The 22,890-nt window shown below is 40.3% G+C and overlaps 1 protein-coding gene across 2 annotated transcripts in view; it reads left to right on the top strand.

The window, feature by feature from the left end:
• SIPA1L1 (signal induced proliferation associated 1 like 1) overlaps nt 1–22,890 on the top strand; it is a 263,833-nt gene that overhangs the window by 155,093 nt on the left and 85,850 nt on the right. For both annotated transcript variants that reach the window (XM_054970694.1, XM_054970693.1), the window contains exon 4: nt 19,409–21,205. In XM_054970694.1, coding sequence (XP_054826669.1) covers nt 19,717–21,205 — 1,489 coding nt within the window. In that variant the 5' untranslated portion in view covers nt 19,409–19,716. The remainder of the gene's footprint in view (nt 1–19,408; nt 21,206–22,890) is intronic.

The raw sequence follows: 22,890 nt of genomic DNA, 5'->3' as shown, positions 1-22,890 counted from the left end.
ACAAGTTACATTTGGATTGACTACATCATAATCTAAATTATGACAATTATCACAAAGTTGGTATGATTTACTTTTCAACATCTAGACTTAGTACTGAAGAGCAAACCTCAACATTGTGGGGCTTATAAATGAATCAAACAGGTTTTGTTTATCTCGGCAATTTTATATTTACCTTGGATACCACTAAAAGCATTAAGGCAGTGCATTGATTGATCTTAATGGCCATTTCCTTAGCAAGAATGGAATTCTGTTTTAGTGTACATGTTATGGAATCCTCATTGCATTGGAAAGAGCTGACAGAAGCAGTCTTAAACTACTGGCTAAATTTCTTTTTCAGAGCTTTTAGTATCCCACGTGAATGGCTCCTTTCTTTAATACATTATACTACTAGATTTTTACTCAATAAATTCAGCTTCTGCAGAGAAACATGCTTAAGGGCTGCCAGTGAACATACATGACACTACCTGTGGCACTTTGTATCCCTTTATGTAACTTATATATTGCTGCTTCTCTGTTTTCCTTAGTGTTCCCTACGATTTTCCCTTAGTGTTCCCTTGGCCTTAGTTCCCTGTCAGTTTGACTCATTATATAGAAAGTCTGAGCTACAGATAGTAGTGTGATAGAGGGGTTTTTTTCTGAGAAAAGAGGTGGTGGAACTCAGTAGTACCATATGAGCGCGAGCGAAGTGCACGCACGCTTCTGGGGCCGCGCAATGATGTCACTTCTGGGAAGTGACATCATTGTGCAGGGTGTGGCCACTAGGAGTGCATCTGTGATTCAAGTCTGCTCGCCTCCCCACCCCAGGCCGATTCAGGCCCAATCCTGGCCATTTAGGGCCCGTTTCAGCCATTTTGGGCCCGTTTTGACCCAATTTGGGCCTGAAGCAGCCAGGATCAGATCACTGCAGGGCGGGGGAGTGTTCCTCTGCCTGGCAGCGGCCTGATTCTGGCCATTTTGGGTCCAATCCTGGCCGTTTTGGGCCCTTTTTGGCCCAGTTTGGGCCAGTGCTGGGTGGAGGAGTGTTCCCTTGCCTGGCAGTGGCCCAATCCTGGCTGTTCCGTGCCCAATCTTGGCCATTTTGGGCCTATTCTTGCCATTTTGGGCCCCGTTCAGCCCAATTCGGGCCTGAAATGGCCAGGATTGGGCCGCTGCCCCTCCCAGAAGAGGCCCAATCCTGGCTGTTCCAGGCCTGCCTTCTTATACCTTTGTTAAAGCTGCAGTTTCAAATTAGGTATAGATCCTTAAATGTTAATTCGCAGACCCAGTCACAAAGACACAAAGAGAGCCAACATGGTACACTGGCTAGAGTGGTGGACTAGGAAGTGGGCGACCTGGGTTTGATTCACCATTCTGTCATGGAAGCTTGCTGGGTGATCTTGAGCCAGTCACATACCTTCAGCCTAATCTACCTCACAGGGTTGTTTTGAGGAAAAAATGGAGGAGAGGAGAATGATGTAAGGTGCTTTGGAGAAAAAGGCAAGGTATAAATGAAGTAAAATAAGCAGTTTTCCACACCACTGCCACTTAGCTTAAACTAATAAACAGTCAAAAAGATTTATTTCTCTCAGTTCTTCTCTCACCGCTCACCACACAGACATCTATACAAACTCACTAAACTGGACAGACTGAACACTTTCCCTCAACGCTCTGAGTAAAACCTCCTAGGTTACAGCTACCATCCAATCACAGCATACTTCACTCACCCATCCAGCCACCTTCCGTAGAGGCCTGCACATTTTAACCACAGTAACAAATATTCTTTTTTTTTTTTTATAATTTTTTTTATTTTTCATAACTACAAAACACTACACCAGACTATCACAAGGAAAGGGAAAGGACAAAGGGGGGTGGAAAAAGAAAAAGGGGGGGGGAATGAACTACAAACAGTAAACACTACACTTCAATGTTTCCCTTCATACTGTCATAATACAAAAATAGCTCCATAGAATAATGATGGAGTGGTTAATCATACAGAAAATAAACATTTCAAATTCTGATTAAACTTTCCTCCCCCTTCTAGGTCCCGGACGCAATTCTCTCTGTGCAACTGCTGTTGCGATGCTCTCCTCCTCCCCCCCCCCTCCGGCTCCTCCTTTTCTTCGTTCTTGGTGCAGCAGAGTTCTGGGTTTTTATTCTCAAAATCCTTTAGTTGATCTTCTGATAATATCTTATAGGCCTGATCTTTATATCTGAACCATATTCCTTCCGGGAATAACCATTTGTACTTTATTCCATGGTCCCTCAGAAGAGCTGCAAACTTTTTATATTTAAAACGCCGTTTCCGGACTAGAAATGGAACGTCCTTCAAAATCTTGACTTTCAAACCCATAAAGTCCAAATCCGCATTGTATGAGTTATATAGGATGGTGTCCCGAATCTTTTTAGTTGAAAAGTCAATAATGATCTCACGAGGCAACTGTCGCTTTGTTGCATATTTTGAAGAAGCCCGACGGACCTCCAAAATGGCGCTTTTAACCTCTTCTTTAGTCGTCCTCGCGGGTGTCGCCAGTAGTTCCGAGACCAAATCCCACAGATCCTCATTTTCCTCCTCTTTCACGTTTTGGAGACGCAAAATTGTCTGCGTTCGTTCCACCTGTAGCCCGATCAGTTGGTTCTCCACCAACTTCAGCTCCTTTTTTGTAGCCTTCACAAGTGACGCACTTTCCAGAGCAGACTTTTCTGCCCCCCCCCCCGCTGCTGCCTTAATGGTTTTCACCTCGCTTTCAATTAAGCCCACCCTTTGATCAGTTTCGTTCAGCTTGTCAACAAAGGGTTTTATGGCTTCCACCACCGCCCTGCGCACCAACTCTTCGACCGACTCCCCTTTCTGCAAGGTGGCCGAGATTGACTTACCGAGAGCGGGACTTTGCTTCTTTGCTGCCATTTTGGGGGGGGGGGGCGCCAACAAAATTCTGGAACTCCACAAAGGGGAAGAGCGAGTCTTCTTCAGATCAACCTCTCCTTCACAAACGCTTGTAGAACAGAAGGGATTCGCTTGTTTACAGGCTTCCGCCTGTTTCTTTTACTTGCCGTTTCTCGTTGCCCGGCGGCACTCGAGGCGCCGCGCACATCTGCCGGCCTCCATAGGGACAAACGGGCAATTCCCCCCCCCGCATTGATTTCGGGGAGTTCTTCCCGCCGCGTCCCGGACCCTGGCTCCCTCCCTGGGAGTCCTGGGGGCTAATCCTTACGGATCAGCCGCCCGGTCAGGGTGCCCGGTCGTTTCCTCCCGGACCAGCCGAGAGGAGCGTCCGGCATGGCTGAGAAAACGAAACCGAATCCACAGTAACAAATATTCAAAACCACCACATTAACCAGCAGAAACAAAATGCAAGCTTATTTATAAGACAAAATATTACACTGCCTTATATTGAATCCGAATTGGTACATCAAGGTTAGTACTCTACTTTGACTGGTAGTGGATCTGCAGAATCTCATGTAGAGGTCTTTCACGTCACATACAGCTACAGTTCCCAGGTCCCAATACCCTCCTGGCTGGTGGAGAGGAGGACCCAGTAGTTACTGAGAATCTTCTGTTTGTGTGCACACAAAGCGTGTACGTGCTCCCAACATCAGTGTGATGATGTCACTTCTGGAAGCAACATTATCACGGTGGCCACGGGAATGCTCCATATGGGAGCACTGCCACAGCTGGCGCAATGACATCACTTCTGGAAGTGACGTCGCATCCACTAGGAACGCACGCACCGCGCATGTTCTGGGGATGTCTGCTAATGGGCAAGCAGGTAAACCACAGGGGATCCCTACCTACTGCCTGATCCTTTTTAACTGGAGACATGGGGGATTTAACTTGGGACCTTCCACTGAGCCCAGCTGCTCCCTTTTTACATGCCCAGGGTAATGCTGATCACCACATGGTGTTAGAAAGCAATTTTTCCCATGCCAATTTGGCTAGGGATCCTGATGTTTGACTCGGGATCCCTGTTTGGCTAGGGATCCTGATGATGGGTGTTTTGCCATCTTCTGAGCATGGAGCAGGTATCTCTGAGTGTGTGTGTGGGCTGGGGGGGGGTAGTTGTGAATTTCCTGCACCATACAGGAGGTTGGACTAGAAGACCCTGGAGATCCCATCCAACCTTATGATTCTGTGAAAAACATTTGATGACTTTAACTTTGCTTTTCACTGGAGGTGTCAAAGATTAAACCTGGGACCTTCTACATGCCAAGTATGTGCCTTATTACTATGGCTTACACAGTTCATGCACAGCAGTATACCTGCTAAGCTGGGATTTGATTCCAGCTCCCTCAGATCAAAGCATAGCACAGCCCACCAATGCAGATGGCCTCTCCCAGTTTACCTCTCTATTTTCTGTAGGAATCTAGAACAATAGTGGCAGCAGCGTTTGCATTATTTTTGGGAACGGCCAGGAACTGGATTTGGGCAGTAGCTAGATTCCAAGTGTATTAATAGTCTTCCAGCAGTACATGAGGTCTTTCCAAGGTCTACAGTGAATTGTAGGTACATGTCCGGCTTCCAACTGAATTGGTCATGTACAGGACACCCAATCCCATGCATGAAAATAGGACAGTCATCATGACATTCCTGTCCCATATTTAGTGGTGTTCAAATGGGAATCAGAAGTTAGAGCCGTAACTTTTGTCTGTTATACCTACAATGAAATCTGGTTGGATGAGGGGAAGGGATTAAGTAGCCCTAAGACTGCAGCTCAGTTGCATTTGCTACCTGGAACAGCCCATTTCAATTTGCATTATGATGCTGCTGCGTCTGGTAGAGGCTTACAGAATCTGTACTAACACAAGTTTTTACAAAAGAATAAAATGGTGGCCTGCTGAGGTTGAGTAATGACTTTCCAGCTGAAGACCTCTTTTTAAGGCATTGTGAGGTGTACCATATTGCTTTGCTGCCTGTTTTATAGTTGCTTTAATTCTTGTCCTTGTGATATATTATTTGTAGCAATAGCAAGTAGTCCTATGTATTGAAGGACAAAAAAGCCAGAGTTGGCTTCAGTGGGCATTTTCAAATACTATGTAAAATATTCTCCAGTCTTGTAGAAAGATATAAACAGCTTGATCTCAGTTGAGATGAGCCCAGAACGTGTAATGGCACATATCCAACCAACCATGGATTTTGTGAGGTGGGACTTTCCTAGTTCTCTCTCCAGGTGTAGCCCATTGCCCCTCCTCAAAGTTTTGTTCCTGGGATTAGCAGATCATCAGGAACAACATAGGTGGCAAAATTAGGGTATGCTGTGGAAGAGGAGAAGGAGCAGAAATCAGCACCCCTTCTTCCACAAATGGAAATGCTGAATTCTGCTCAAGAAGGAGGACACTCCACTGGCCTTTTAGTTCCCATTTTTATGTTGCTCTTACTCCATGAGGATAGACCAGAATGCAAAATGAAACTGATATATCCCGGTGGTTGGCATCTGTGCAAGGGTACATAGTATATTATCCAGTTCTGGCCTTAACGGACTTAGAAAGGTGTAACTTTGCTTAGGATGGTACTTTCACAGTTAAGATTAGTGAAAAAATTCTTGATTTCAGCTGAGTTTTCTTCATTTCATGCTTCAAACTTCTTTCAGAGGTCAGTGTGTGTCTGTGAAGGACCATGTCTCCTAGCGTCCTTAGGTTGACCGAAAAGGGGGAAAAAACAATAGAGCATATACAAAAGCCTGCTTTCACCATTAAATAACTGCAGGAAGCTCCTGTAAAACTGAGTCTGGAGTTGGAGCATGATGACTAGGTTTAAGGGGATTTTCTTGGAGATCAGCATGAGTTCTGGCCTCTCTAACTTTTGCACATTGTTTTAGGATTATGATTGCTCACACAATAAAGTGTACAGCAAACAGGCCTCTTTGCACAAGTGGAAAGCAAGCTTGAAATGCCAAATATTAATTTTCTTTTGTTGTTGTTGTTGTTGTTGTTGTTGTTGTAAAAGATAAGAAAAAACAACAATCTAAAAAACCACACTAACAGTACATATAAACATGAAAAAACAAACAGGATGTGCAACTAATAATAATAAAAAGAAAATACAACTTAGACAGGAAAAAGAAGAAAGAAAAGAAAAAAACCCAAAACTACAAGTTGAGTTCTGATTTTCTCCATGACAAATGTATATTGTTTTCAAAGTCTCACTTATTCTATGTTAAACATAAGACCCCTCTTTTTTCTATTGTTCATGATTCTTGATCCATAAATCCAGATATCATCAAATCATTATTATCTATTTCATATAAAGTGTCTGTAAACAGTTTTCATTCAGCCAAAAATGTAGATAATGTCTTTTTTCTAATCAGTGAAGTAAGTTTTGCCATTGACGCAAACTCCAAAACTTTTTCCACCATTCCTCCATTGTATGCAATATTTCCATTTTTCCATTTTTGTGCACTCTTGGCTGCCATGATCATATATAAAAATAAAGTTCCAAAACTTATTTCCAACTGGCTGTTCATCATTCCCAACAAGAAAGTCTCTGGCTTCAACTGGATTTTGACCTTCAAAATCTTCTGAACCAATGATTGTATCTGCAACCCGAAACTTTTTGCTTTCTCACATGTCCAGCCACATATGATAAAATGACCCTTCTTGTTTAGCACATTTCCAATATACATTTGAAGCATCCTTGTACATTCTAGCCAATTTTTCAGGAGTCATATACCAAAGATACATCATCTTATAGAAATTCTCCTTAATACTAGAACTTAATGTAAATTTCAACCCTCTTGTCCATACATTTTCCCATTGCTCCATTAATATGTCATGTCCACAATTTTTTGCCCATTTAACCATATATTCCTTTACTACTACTTCTATCTCAAACATCAACAGAAGTTCATACATTTTAGAAATATCATGTTTATCACTTGTACAGAGGGCAATTTCAAATGCAGTTTTAAATTGCTCAAAGTCATAGCATCTCTTGTCTAACTTAAGTCTTTCCAGAATTTACATATAAGAAAACCATTGGCAAATATATTCTTCTGCTACTAAATCCTCTCTTGATTTAATTTTAACTTGACCTTGAGAAAATTCCAACAAATCACGATACGTTAACCATTTAATTGGACTCACCATTTCCCTTCTAAAATGAGCTTCTTGCAATGATAGCCAGAGAAGTATTTTCGAACAAAACCTAAGTTTATATTTATTCCATACTCTCAAAATGGCACGCCTGACGTAATGATGATTAAACTCTGTATTAACCTTAGCCTTATGATTCCATAAGTATCCATGCCACCCAAATTTTAAATCATGCCCTTCGAGATCCAATAGTCTTCTGTTTTTTAACAAAATCCATTCCTTCATCCAAACCAAACAATTAGCAGCAAAATATAATCTCAAATATGGTAAGCCCAAACCTCCTCGTTCCCTTGTATCCTGCAGAACCTTAAATTTAACCCTTGGTTTTTTGCCTTGCCATATAAATCTCGATATATCCTTTTGCCATTGTTTAAATGATGCCTCAGTTGTAGGAACTGGAATTGTCTGAAATAAGAATAACATTCTAGGTAAAACATTCATTTTAATTGTAGCTATTCTTCCTAACAGCAATAGTTGAATTTTATCCCATCTTGACATATCCCTTTTAATTTGATTCCAAGTCTTAATATAATTATTTTGGAATAACATACAGTTCATATTTGACAAAGTAATACTCAAGTATTTTACCTTTTTCTCTATTTTAAACCCTGATTTGTTCTCCAATTTCATTTGATCCTATGTTTTTACATATTTTAGTTAACACTTTAGTCTTCTGCTTATTGAAAGATTTTTCTCCAGGGTCCATGCAAGAAAATCTTACAGAAGATAGTTCCCTTTTTCTTTTGGGCTACAAGTGGACTAATACTAGTTTTTATGGGCTAGTAACATTTGTGGATTTCTTTCTTATTGAGAGTTAACTAGATTTCTGTAGAATGTTACTGGCATAATTTTATATAATGAATTGCAGTAAAAATAGTGTGGAAAGCTGACTAAAGCTGTTGATGTAGAGGAACAGGCATACACCTACACAAGTACTGTAAGTAATTTGCTTGTAAGGATTTTTATTGGAGTCTAAGTCAAATAGTTTGTGCAATGTGTATGTATCAAAAAGTGGGCATCCATAATTTAGAACATATGTCAATATCTTCCATTACTGATTATGATTAGTAAAGCGCATGCTTCTGAAGAAAGCATCCAATGTAGGGTGCTTCCATCCTACTCGGCACTGTAGCTAACTCCGTCCTAGTTAGAGAAAAGTTGCAGTCAATATTGGAGACCACTTCTGTCTTTGAGTGCTAATACTTTCTGGCCAAAATGAAATTTCATAGTGGTTTTTGAACTGTCTGGACAAATTTATCAGTTGACTACTCACCCAGGATCTCTGTTGGGTTAATTGCAGCTTGTATTCTGGTGTCAACAGACACAGCAAGCCTTTGAAGAGAAATTTAAGTATTGGGCATGCTGATGATGTGTACTGGTAGCTAGCAGCTCTTGAGGAAGCTGAGATCTGCCACAGCAAAGATTAGTTTCTTGCTGCAAAATTACCTAGTGAGCTGGGAAAGGAAAGGGAGGAAGGCCTGATGTTTGTTTCTGAACAGCTTCCTGGACCGAAATTCCACACGTGTGGGAGCGTCTAAAGTTGTGCTTCTAATTTTCAGTGAGTTATACAGAGTGTTATACACTCCTGTGCCTCTTGTATTTCAGGAAGCGCATGCTAATTTTTATGACACTAGGTGTGCAAGGAGAGTTTTATAAATGAGAGAGCATTCAAACAAAATTTTCTTCCTATCACCACAGCTAGAACTGATACAAACCTGCATACAATTTTGTTGATAGTGTAGCTTTTTCCTTGGAGCTGAGAATGTGTGAATGAAAATACAATAGAAAGTCACTTAGTGAAGATGGGATATCTCTCGGAAATGTTTCATGTAGTAGGAGTATTTTTCTGCTCATAAAGGCTTGTAAACCTTTTATCAAAACTGTTGTTGGGTTCTCTATGCAAAGTTGATCTGTTCTGTGATAGGGGTGAGGTGTGGGGGGGGGGCAGTTTCTACTTCTGGTAAAGAGAAGTGCACAAGCTTTCTCATGTGTTTATGCACATACAGTGCAATTAGGCAAGATCTCTTTAACCCAAATGTTCTCAAACTGTATCACAGCAGACTTTCACAAATATACTTTAGACAAAACAGGATTGAAGTATAGTCTCTCGCCAACAGTTTCATCCCTGGCCTATGACAGGAAAGAGAGGGAAAATGGCATCATATTTACTTACATATTTACCTTAACATATTTACCTACAGCCAGATTTCTATCCCTAAGATGAATATTCTCTTTTCCTTCCATTTATTTGGGGAATATGACTTTAAAATACATTTTGAATGTTCCTTATTATAAGCAATTTTGCTCTGCTTTAATTTAGTAATATGGAGAATTATTCACATTATTAATCCCAGCATAACTGAGAAAGCGTTACAGTATCGATGGTTGTTGTGGGTTTTCCGGGCTGTATTGCCGTGGTCTTGGGATGGAATGGTTCTTGTGTCCCTGCAGCGTAGGAGAAAGGTTAAAGAACAGAGTAGATGTGCTTTCTTGTTCCGAAGTGTTTCCAATCTCCGGGTCTGTTGGAATGTTTCCTCCCCGTAGAGACCACGGCAATACAGCCCAGAAAACCCACAACAACCATCGTTCTCCGGCCGTGAAAGCCTTCAACAATACATCGTTACAGTATCGTTGCACAATATGAGTTTATGTTCATACTTGGGCTAGATGTGGAATCAAAGCAAAAGAAATTAATGTATATAGGAATGATATATTAAATTAACCTTGTATTTATATTGTAATAACTGTTGTTTCAGAGATCAAGTGTATGTGAGAGAGAAGATTTTAGAAGGACACAAATAGTGAATTAGCATCTAGGAAATGTGTTTGTGTTAGTTAACTTCAGGGAGGGGAATTTCATACAAAAATTGGTACCATTTAAGTTTTAATTTGTTTTCTGTTCCCTTGATGAAGCATGTATTGTTTAATTGTTGCTTTTAGGGGTGTGGTTAGGTCTTCAAAGACACCAGCTGTGTGTAGTTACTTTTTGTCAGGAAAGCTCAAAAGCTGCAGTTAGACGAATGATTAAAATTAAGCAAAATCTGCATATTTGTTTACAGCTACGTGAGTCTTACCTTGAGAATTTCTTGGCTGTGCAACCAGAGGCAACTTTCCTGGGCTCTTAAGAGGAAAAATGGGGTAGAAATTCCGAAATTTTTTTAAAAAACAAAACCTTTCAACAACATCATTTCTTTCTTTTTGCTAATGTTCTGCATGAATGAAAGAAAGAAGCGTGTTGAGGTTGGTTGCAAGGACCTGGAAATAATATGCATGGTGAAGTTTGTTCTTCTAATCACTGCAAACCCTGCTTAGTGTATGGACACACAATCCTGCATGTGCACATGCTTTCAATTTATGCCCTCACCGAATTCATCATTATTCAGTCCGTATTTGAAGAGCAGGCTCTGCTTTTCCAAATGTGGAATGTTCCTTGTGTTCCTATCCAACTTGTTTTGTTTTCTCTTCATATGGAATTTTCTTCCTGAATATTAAGTTTTTCCTGAGGTCTCTGTGATAGAGGTAGGCAAGAAGAGGAGATACAGGACTGTGAAAGATTGTGGGTGTTATGATACACAATAACACACAACAGTATGATACACAATAACATCTTTTACTAGATCTGCTTAGTCACATGAAATAGCTGCCCACTTACTATATGCCACCTTTCATCGTTATATTTTTTCTGCACGTCAGTCTGATGCCAATAACATACTGGTGGAGCTGGTGCCTCCCCAGGGAAGGGGAAGATCTTAACCTTGCAAGAACCCTATTCAGTTGCCTTCTACTAAGACTAGCAAAGGGAGCTAGGCAAGGCCTTCAAGATTCAGACTGTCAGGAAGTACTGCATAATCATTCCCAAGTTCCCCTCTCGTGTTCTCTGTAATCTGTGGCCATTTCCTATTTACTCACCAGTCAAAATTTCCCTTTCACCCTTAGTGACCAGACAATTAGAAATTTCATGTTTTGGATGACTGGCTTCATTTAATTTGTGAACAAAAGACTTTTGGGAAGCTGAAGAAGGATAATAGGGCTGAGAGCCAGTATAGTATAGTGAATGGCATGTTGAACTTGAGGCACGTCACTACCTCTGCCTCCAAACTTCCTCGGTAATTGTGTAGATAAGTGAAACTGATATATTCCTTCCTGTTATGACCAAACCAGTGCAGTTTTATTTATTATCATTTTTGTCATGCTAATAGAATTTGGGGTCTATAGCTCACTCCCTACTGTGAGGCAGATTTTCCCTCCAAAACCGACAAGGTTATTTGCTTGGGCTGGGAAGATTCTGGTAGTGTGTATAGGGTGTAACTTAGAATTCCTTTTGTCCCACACTTACATATGTATATAAATCTGGCTTATATTCCAGCCCAAAAGTAAATAACGGAAAAGCAGAAGCCCATGTCGTCTTTAAAATGAAATGACACTAGAGGCAAAGTAAAGTTCAAAAAGATAACAGCAAGTTTATTCAGCAGGCAGGGTTGGTATGTAAATAGGCAGGGAAAGGAAAGCTGAGCTAATTTTTTTTTGTTGTTGAACAGAATACTTCACATTAGGCACAGTAGGTACAATAGTCTTCTTAGAGCTTAGTTTCAGTATGTACAGATCTTAGAAGTGAGAGGTGGATAGTTTCAAGTTACTTAAACAAGGTTACATCATAGATTTCATTTCACAGCTTAGGTATTCTGCCTTCAGCACAGCACTCTTTTCCTTTTACTCTAGACCCAGGTTACTCCACAGAGCCAAAACCCCTTTTCCAGACACTGGAAGGAATTATTCTTCTACTAAAGACATAACTCTGATCTCTTGGCTGAAGGGGAGTCTCCTTTTACCACCCGTTTCTTCTGACAAGTACACACTCCCAGTTCTGTCTTGTCTGAGTAAAATTAGTGCTGGCTTTCCCACATTAGTTCATCAACTAAAAGCTTTTCATCAACCTTAAGCTGTTCCAGTTAGGGCAAACTTTTTTCTTTTTTCTCACACAGAGGATTCTCAGTCTGACCCTCCCTAGTCAGATTCCAAGCTTTAACTCTCTCCTGACAATCCTGTCAGCTCCAATTTGTTACGTTCTCACTAGCCAATCACAGAGGGGGGAGCATCATGTCAATCATCCTCCCTTCAAGCCGTTGTTTTAACCCTTTGCCTTCCACTCTTTAGATGCAGCATTTGGTAATCCTTGCATTTAAAACCCATTCCATCATGGGGGTCTCTTTATGCTTTTTTGGGGGGAAACCCTATAAAACAGTATTATAACTATAACATTCATCATGTACAAATATGCACAAAAGGGTCAAGCAGCTGCTGTCTAATGTTGCTAGCCATAAATGAGCCCGTTTACTAAACTCTCCAGCTAGTGCAATTCAACATGATTTACAACAATTTTAAAAAATCTAAAACATATTGAAAGTGTAGCCACTCTCTCACTAGCTCTTTCCCAAACTAGAGAAACAATCTAAACAAGTGACCTGTATCTCATGAATGCTCATACCCTACCACAAATTTTGTTAGTCTTATGGGTGTTGCTGTGGACTCTTGCTCTTTTCGACTGCTAAAGAAACAATATTATTAAATTTAAAGCCCCACCCTAGAATATCACATGGTCTGCCTTTACTTGTTTCTCTCCTCTCCCTTCCAGTATGTAAATGACTTATTTGTTTATTCTTTTAGCAGAAGCTCTAGTTACGGAGTAGGTTACCTTACTGTATATGTCATTAAGTTTCATAACTTTCACTGTGGTTTAGTTCTTAACATTTTTCTCGTTTTGTCCATCATTGACAAAGTACAACAACACTGGGAGATCACAGGTGATTCTAGAACAGGAATTAGACTTATCTCTTCAAATATTTAGAATTTCCAGTTTGCTTCCATGTATAACAGAGCATGTAGCAGTTCCCCTAGAAATAAGCAACAAGCAGTTGGATTTCTTCTTTATAAAAGACTCGTAAAACTTCTAAAAGCAAAGAAGAAACCTGAGAACCATCTTAGAGCTTTGAATTTACTCCTTACCCTTTTTAGTTTTTCTTATGGTTTCTAGTGCCAGATACTCACTTTTCAAATTATATTTGGCATGTAGAAATTTTCCAGTGGGTTATATTGAGTTTGATCCAAAGAGCAGTTTTCTATATATAGAAGAGAGTTGTTCCATGAATGGAAAATGTCTTCTATGATCAGAAGGGTACCTTTGATGCTACTCATTAGGATCAGGCTTTCTGCGACTCTTTTGCAATGCATTTTGCAGATAAAATCACTGAAATCTGCCATGTGTACATGCTACTGTTCATTTCAATCTCAGGATAATACTGGAGTGCTACCTGCCTTGATATTTGGATAACTTCTAGTTGGTGAGGCCCAGTGAAGAGGACAAGCTGCTTAGAAGCATGCAACCCATCCCATGTAGGTTCAACCCTGCTCTTCGTGGCTGTTAGAATCTTGCCAGATAAGACTCTTTGATTGGATCTGGGAGATAATTCCTCTTTGAGAGATTGTGTAGTTCTGAGTGCTTTGAAAGGGGGGGCTTCCTGAAGAAGGGATCCCTGGCCACCTAGTAGCCAACTTTCTGTTCTTCCATATAATGCCAGAGCAAGTGGTGGCTGGGCCTGGCCTGTAGCTGGACTCGCTGTTTTCATCCATGATCCCGCCGCCCCCTTGAAGCTCACCTGGCACCAATTTACTATCCTTTAGATACCAGGTCAAAAAAAATTCTCTTTTAATTGAAGGAAGATGAGAGGGAGCATGTCCCTGTTGATTGTTCTGGACTTGTCAGTGGTATCCTATACAGGCTGACTGTGTTGGTGGTTTTGATTTAAATCGAATCGATTTAAATCAAATCAGTAAGACTAGATTTAAATCAATGGTTTTCTGCATAAAGACTCCTTTTCTACATAAAGACTCCTCACACTTAGCTTCTTGTGCAGATCTATTCTACTACCAACAATCTTCTGTTCATTGAATTTTTTGAAACTTAGCACTTAAGAGGTAAGGGGTTGGTTCTCTGTACAAAGATTTGCAAAGGAACAATGGGATTAAGGTCTTTTTCTCAACTGTGTATGTTATTTTATAACCATTTTGCTGTGAAAAAGAGACATGACCTCTGCTAACACAAATTCACAGTTTTGAAAACTGTAAAACCAAGCATCTGTGATTATGTCTTCTAGATAGAAAAATTGCCCAATAATCTTACAGAAACCTCTGGCATGACATTGTGAATGATTTAATGGAATTCGTTTACCAAAAGTTTTAAATACGGCATGAATATACAGCTTCATGCTACATAATAAAAAACTAATCCTTATTTTATGATGATAACTTTTGGACTATAATGTATCTTAAACAGAAAACTATCTTTAGATAGATTTTCCTCAAAAAACATTTTATTAAAAACGATTTAAAAATCGAACTTAAATTTTAAAAATCCTATTTTTTTATTTTTATTTTTTTAAAAAATCATTGATTTTTATCGACTCTGGTTGGGAGTGGTAGGGTGAAGGAGGTTCATCATGCTTTGGTGGTTCCACTGAATTGAAGTATTAAGGTGTTTTAATAGACTGGGTCTAGCCCAAGGGTTGTTTATGGATGTCATTTTAAACTGCTTAATGTTGATTTTATGATTTGATTACTCCGTTTATTATTGATAATTCTGTGAGGTTTTTAATTATTTTAAAACCTTGTAAATTATCAATAATAAATTGATAGTAAAATAAGGTTTTATTTTTGTGAGCTGCCTTGAGAAGATCTCTGAAGAGACCCCCTATATTTTCTGAACAATGCAATTTAAAAGTGGAGAAAGAGAAGGTGAAACTAGTGAAAGCACAGTCCTAAACCCAACAACTACAGTGCCATGCCTACTTGCCTGCCTTTAGAGCTGAAGCAAACAAGAGAGCTGCTCCAGGGGCACCAAACTGGCTAGATCATCCGGAAGTAATTGTAATGGTGGAATGATACTGCATGTTACGCTCGTTATGTTTTGCCTGTGAAGAAGCCTTTTTGTGCGAAACGGGACTGGACTCCTTACATGCCAGCAAAACCCGTAAGCGGCGTGAATTACTCATGAGGAGGCACCTACCATTGATATCTACATTATTGTGGCAAAACCTTGCTCTGTTACGGACTGTTATGAACTGATTCAAAGCACTTTGATATATACATTGTATGAAGCAACTTTTATTCTTCCTACCACCGTTGAAATTTTTGTGTATGTGTAGTGAGATATTTTGCATGTTTGAATTTATTTCATTGAGCACTTCAGCACTTTAAATACATAAATTTGTAATTATTTTGGTCATTGTTTACTCCAAAGGGCTTTTTGTACTTTATGCCTTTAGAGCTGAGCTGGATAAGATTGATTTCTAAAGACTCAGATCAAGTCTGGTGGCTCTACTTAATAAAAGTTCGTTTTCATATATATGCTTGCCCTGAGGAGGCTGGAATAATTTTAGTTAGAGATGGGCATGAACTGAAATACGAACCAACGTTCATGACGAACCGGGCCGGTTTGTGGTTCACGAACCAGCGGTTCATCAGAGCCCATTTCTGATGAACCGCCACAAACTTTAGGCTGGTTGGTTTGTTTTGTTTTTTGGTTCATCACTGCAGACAGCCTGGTGCCAATGAATCAGTTTCCTAGGCAACAGGGGGTGGACTTCCTGCAGACCTTCTGCTGACCTGGAAATGGCCTTCTGCTGATCCGGAAGCGGCGATTTGCTGACCTGGATGTGACATTTTCATGAACCAAACAAATCGGTTCATGAACCAGGGCAGGTTCGTGAAAGTTTGTGGTTCGGGAAATGCGATGAACTACGAACCATATGGTTCCTTTTTTTTCCGGTTCGTGCCCATCTCTAATTTTAATTCAACAGAAGAAAACTTAGATGTGAGAACTGTAATTTCTTGTATCACCTGGAAGAGATGTGCCAGGGAAGTCAGAAACACAGCTTATTTCATTTCCTTTACATGTTAGTGTGAAGTGTAGCAATGACAATTTGAAAATTATTCTGTGTATATAAATTAGCAATTATCTTTAAGAACCACAGACATCAATAAAACATATTATTGATTATGTTTTACAAATCTTAAAAGTACAGTAGAACAGCAGTTGTTTTTCTAGAGATGGGAATGGAATTTCAGAACTTTCTAACCAGCTATTCTAAGCTGTGTAAACTGGTTTATGGAAAGCATTTTAAATATGGGATGTTTGGAATGCCTCATTAACAATGTAGCCATTGTGTTGCTGGCAGATTTAAGACAATTTGCAGTTAATAACTGTTGTTTAGGTATGTTAAGCTTACTTTTCTTTTAATTGCATACAATAATAAATTATTACAGGAGCATGTCATGGGAATATCCCAATAAATAAGCTATACATTTGATTGCACTTTAAAATATGAGTATTTTACTTACATCCACAAGCACACAGGGATACATATGTGCAGAACAGATTAATTTTTTGTACCAGTGCTGTTTATAGTGGGTAGAATTAGAATTTGTTCCTGTTGGAGGCAGAAAATGTTCTGGCTGGATGTTTAATTACTGTGGAAGCAAGCACTCGTTACTTTTGAGAAGACTGCAGAAAGAAAGTGCCGGTTTCCCTAGAACTGTCAGAAGCCTTGATTTGTACACAATGCTGCTCTGTCAACGTGGTGCTGGTTCAGCAGCATCCTTACATGCATAGTCTTGGCAAGTATTTAAAGGCTACATTTTGTGTAATTGGTTGAGTCTTTGAATAGGATCCTCTTCTTTGTGTTAAAGAGTGCATACAGCAGTACAGGATTTTTATGCTGACATTCTCTTGCTTTTGTCTATTCCCCATCAGGGTGCATTTGTGGAGGTGTATTTTTTGTTTTGTTTTGTTTTGTGCCAGCAAGATGTGGGAAGAGCCTTTTGTTTCAGTAGCCTTGTAAAATTAGAGTACAAAAGGTGCTTAATTTCTCAGCAGATGAAACATTCTTATTTTCATATGTAAAAACTCATAAATATAGAAAACATTCATTCACTGATTCACATGAACACCAGGTTACAAGATTTTCATCAGTTTTCTGGACTTTTTTTTTGTGAAGGGGGGAATCCTGTTTGTGGAACATCAGGTGAAATCTATCGAAATGCCTCAAAATGCTGGTTTGCTTTCTGGGTAGCTTTAATCACTGAAGTGTCAACCCAAGGGGGAAAGGAGGTTATAAATTACAGTTTTCAATCCAGAGTGCTACATGGATAGTTGACATACCTATGGCAATTAAACAAATTAACTGTGCCTACTACTAGCCTGCATAATTTGTGACCCACTAAGCCAAATGTGGCACACCAGCAATATATGGGGTTCAACAACCCTATTTTTTTTTCTTCCTGACAGAACAGAATGTGGTCACCTGGGACATCTGAGAAACTCCAATATATTACTTGTGGGCTACATGTAATACAGCTCTAACAGATTGTCAGGGGGCAATGCTATGGCTTCAGTTACAAACATCATTGGCCTTGATTCTTGTGCTTCAAAGCATATGTAGCATTAAGGTGGGACTAGGGAGGAGATGAGAATTCTAGCAAAGGAAGGAGAAGGGCTGTAAGAAGGAACTAGTGCGGCAGAGCAAACCCTTGTGGTGAGTTGGAGTAAAGTAGCTGCCATTATACTGATTTTGGGTGCTATTAGAAGGTGTCACATTATTATTTATTTTGTTGTTCCATTTTTATCGCTGTGAGGATGCCCCAGTTCTTTGCTTACCAAATATCGTGAACTCTATACTTCATTTATACCCCACCTTTCTCCCCAGTGGACTCAAAGCTCATTACTTAATTCCCCTCTGTTCCATTTATTTCCACTACCTGTGAGGTAGGTTAGTCTGAGAGTGTATGACTGGGCCAGGGTCACCCCAATGAGCTTCCTTGGCAGAGTAGGGATTTGAACCTTGGTCTCACAATGTCAGGTTCGGTCCAGCTCTCTTCATCCACTCAAAAGCCCTGTACAACAAGCTGCTTACCAGCTCTTCTTAAGGCCTCAGCTGGGGAAAAAAGAGGAGGGGGGTGAGATTCACTCTATCCTCCTTTCCCTTGGTTGGCTCTTCTGCTTCCTGCTGCTCAGACCAGCCTATTCTCATCAGCCTGTCCGTGGCTTATACAGGACAGTCTAAAGAAGAGGTGGGTCCACCCACAGATCCCTGGCACTCATAAGAGAGCAGGCCTTCCCCCAAGAGCTGGAGAACTTATTGAGTGGTAGCTTCAGGTTCCTACTAGTTTTAACCCCTTCCTTCCTTGTTTTAGCCCTACAGTTGCCCTCCTGATCCCTGGCTGGGTCAGATATGTCTGCTGGGTCAGATATGTATTGCTGGCCCCTGACCAAGTAGCCAATGGGGTTCTCTCCATGGCTGAAATATTGCTACTTATTGGGATGACCAGCTGGCACTCCAATGGTTCAGCTCTCCCCTCTGTTGGTGTTGGGTACCCCTCAACAAGCTGATCCTAGACTGATACTAACCACTACATCACACTGCCTATTTACACTACACTCTCAGCACCTATCAAACTAAGTGCAGGAATGCCAAGAGAACCTCTTGAACGGATTCTCAACAGGAGATGGATTTGCCTGTTTGAGTATCTGATAGAGGCTAACTCTGTAAGTTGCTTGCCCAGAAAGAGGCAAGCTCCAAGGATTCATTTCCTCTTAACCTTTTCCTTCTTACTATGAGTGATAACTCTTTCCATCCAAGTTTCTGTGTGACTTGATTGAACAAATAATTATGTCTTCATATCTATAATAGAGTATACCTCAAAAGGAACCATACTTTTCAGGTTTGTCCTGGAGAAAGTGAAGGGAGCAGCAAGTGGAGAGCAAGTTTGGTGTAGTGGTTAAGAGCATGGGACTCTAATCTGGACAGCTGGGTTTGATTCCCCACTCCTCCACTTGAAGCCAGCTGGGTGACCTTGGGCTAGTCACAGCTCTCTGGAGCTCTCTCAGCCCCACCTACCTGATTATTGTTGTGGGGATAATAATGACATACTTTGTAAACCACTCTGAGTGGGCATTACGTTGTCCTGAAGGGCGGTATATAAATCAAATGTTGTTGTTATAATCAAACATGTTTGGATTGTTTGCCTAGGATATGTCTTCATTGAACTGCGCACGGTATATTTTGCTGATTTAAATGGGAATTTTATTTCTGTAGTTGTTAACAAAGAAAAAAGGGCAGTTTTATAGATAGAAAAGGTAGTATGTATTCTTTTATATTGAAAGCAGTCAAATATATACTTCTCTGACTACCCCTGCTCTGTAGTGAAACTATACTAAGAAAATAGCAACTACATATAAATGTTCTACTGTAAATGTGTGAATCACCCATGTCTTCCTCTTTCTTTATTCCAGGTGTAAAGTGAGTTTTAATTATCAACAATTTGGGTCAAAGACTTTTTGGATGTGTGGAAATATGCCTTTTCATGCCTTGTGAAAATGGAAGAACTGAGATTGATAAGAAGTTAACTGATCAACAGTGATAGCTAAGAGAGTTACATCTATAAACCATTTAACCACTACGTTAAATGATAAGAACTGGGATCTCATGCGACCTATGTATTTTCTGGAGAATATTCTCCAGAAGAAAGTTGTAAATTTGAAAAGCAGAGATGACTCTATTTTTCTCTGGAGTTTATTAAGTAGAAACACGTTTTCCAATAATGACCAGCTTGAAGCGGTCCCAGACTGAAAGGGCTGTTGCTGCTGGTTTGTCAGATGGAACTTCTAAAATCCATTCGGATGATTTTTACATGAGGCGTTTTAGGTCACAGAATGGCAGCTTGGGTTCTTCAATGATGGCTCCAGTAGGCCCTCCACGCAATGAAGGGTCTCATCACCTTACTTCTACTCCTGGAGTTCCAAAAATGGGAGTTAGAGCAAGGATTGCTGACTGGCCTCCAAGGAAGGAGAACGTCAAAGAAAACAGTAGATCAAGTCAAGAAATGGATACATCAAGTTGTCTTGATAATATGTCTTCAAAGAGTAGTCCTGGAAGTCAGGGGAGCTCTATTAACTTGAATTCTAGTGACTCTGTCATGTTGAAGAGTATTCAGAACACACTCAAAAACAAAACAAGACAATCTGAGAACCTAGATTCTAGATTTCTCACACCTGATGGTTACCATAGTTCTCCTAGGAAAGCTCTTCGCAGAATAAGACAGCGTAGTAATAGTGACATTACTATAAGTGAGCTTGATATAGATAGCTTTGATGAATGTATCTCACCCAGTTATAAATCTGGACCATCACTGCACAGGGAGTATGGCAGTACCTCATCCATAGATAAGCAGGGTACTTCAGGGGAAAGTTTTTTTGACTTACTGAAAGTTTATAAAGACGAAAAGTCTGACCAGAGAATCCCAGCCACCAGCAAATTCAGTGAACTCCTTATAGCTAGTGGAAGCAAGGGTTCAGGGTTCTCTTTAGATGTGATAGATGGGCCTATCACTCAAAGAGAAAACCTCCGATTATTTAAAGAAAGGGAAAAACCTCTGAAGAGGCGTTCAAAATCAGAGACAGGAGATTCTTCCATTTTTCGAAAGCTGCGTAATGCCAAAGGTGAAGGAGATCTCGGGAAGTCTTCAGACTTAGAGGACAGCAGATCAGAAGATAATGTGAAGCCTTGGACTTGCCCGAAGTGTTTTGCCCATTATGATGTTCAGAGTATATTATTTGATTTAAACGAAGTGGTAGTTAACAGGCACAATGTTATTAAACGAAGGAATACAACAACTGGAGCTTCTGCTGCTGCAGTTGCATCATTGGCTTCTGGACCATTATCCCATTCTGCAAGTTTTAATTCACCAATGGGCAGTACAGAGGATCTAAATTCCAAAGGAAGTCTCAATATGGACCAGGGAGATGATAAGAGCAATGATCTTGTGATGAGTTGTCCATATTTTCGTAATGAGATTGGTGGGGAAGGAGAAAGAAGAATCAGCCTTTCTAAATCTAACGCTGGATCTTTCAGTGGCTGTGAAAGTGCCTCTTTTGAGTCTACTCTTAGCTCTCATTGCACAAATGCTGGAGTAGCTGTACTTGAAGTACCCAAGGAAAACTTGATGTTACACTTGGACAGAGTGAAAAGATACATTGTTGAACATGTGGATCTTGGTGCATATTATTATCGGAAATTCTTTTATCAGAAAGGTGAGTAGATTTGCGACCTGCAAAAACAATGATCTACTATTTACTGACTGTTCTCAAAACATTACTCAGATGCACAGAATGTTTCCTATTTGCACTAACAATTCACATATAATGTTAAAAATATATGTATTTTTAATAGTGTGCATGAGAAATGTAGACTTTATATTTAAGCCAAACTTTCAAACTTGTAGAGATAATAGACTGAGCAACATGAACAACTACAGTGATGATTTCTCTAGCAAGACTGCATATGAGAGGCTTACAACTGTGGTTTCTGTCTGTCCACAACCCCTTGATACACTCACAGAATAGAAAGTATTCCATCCCCAGGGTGATGGTGAAGTTGCTACACTGGTGGCTGCTAGATGCCCATCTAGAGGGGTTCAGTTTGGTTCCCCAAGAATCAAAGCCACAGTTTATAGATGCTTCAGTGGAAGGTTGGGGGGGCATACTGTGACTATCTCACAATCTGCAGTACTTTGTTGAAGGGTAAGAGAAATGAGGGCAGCTCGTTATGCACTTACCTCTTTCGCAGATATTATGCAAAACTAACATGTCCAAATACATATGGACAACTATGCCACCATGTTCTACATAAACAAGCAGGGAGACACTGCTTCCAGGACTCTTTGTCTGGAATCCATGTCGATTTGGGGTTGGGAAGTGCAACACAGTGTCTCCCTCCAGACCATCCACGTTCTGAGGACGTCCAATCTCATTGCAGACACACTGAGCAGGCTAGGTTTTTCCACTCATAAAGGATCACTGAAGGAATCATGTATTTATTTATTTATTTTTATTTACATCATTTATAGTCCGCCTTTCTCACTGGGACTCAAGGTGGATTACACAGTATGAGGTTAATACAATCAGTATCAAGTACATTTCAATACAATACCATAAGGTAAACAGATACAAGTTTAAAAGACATAGCATTAGCAAGGATCCAAGACAGAGCAGAAAAAATACTGGAGCAAAACATAATCAATTCTAGGACTAATATTAGACAACATGAACCGCTGGTTGTACATAGGAGTACATATTTAAAGCAGCAGATAATATATAAGGCAAAAATAGTGATGAAGTCTATGATCCCCAACTCATTAGTGAAGCATCTACCCCATCCCTACAATACAGCCCTCCCATTTGAGTAAAAAGCCTTTTTGAATAGTTCGGTTTTGGATCATTTACGGAAAGCCAGGAGAGTGGGGGCTCTTCTGATTTCCTCGGGCAGGTCATTCCACAGGATAGGGGCCACCACAGAGAAAGCCCTTATACGGGCTGCTGCTGACTTCACCTGTGTGCAGCCTGGCACATGCAGGAGACTTGCAGGCACTTGCGAGGCTGCTGTGGAGGAACATAGGGAGGCAGGCGGTCCCATATGTCGGACCAAAGTCATGAAGCACTTTATATGTAATAACTAATACCTTGAACTGAGCACGGTAAATGATGGGTAGCCAGTGGAGCGACTGTAGGGTGGGAGTGATGTTCATGCTTCTGCTTGCTCCTGATAACAATCGAGCTGCAGCATTTTGCACTAATTGGAGCCTCCTAGTTAACTTAGATGGGAGGCCAATGTATAGAGCTTTACAATAGTCAAGCCTTGATGTTACCATAGCATGGATCCAAGTGGCCAGGTCAGCAGTGTCAAGATAAGAAGCCATCTTCCAGGCCAGAGTGAGGTT

The sequence above is a fragment of the Eublepharis macularius genome, chromosome 2, assembly GCF_028583425.1.
Source record: "Eublepharis macularius isolate TG4126 chromosome 2, MPM_Emac_v1.0, whole genome shotgun sequence".
NCBI classification, from domain to species: domain Eukaryota; kingdom Metazoa; phylum Chordata; class Lepidosauria; order Squamata; family Eublepharidae; genus Eublepharis; species Eublepharis macularius.
This window is presented reverse-complemented; position numbering and strand designations above follow the sequence as displayed.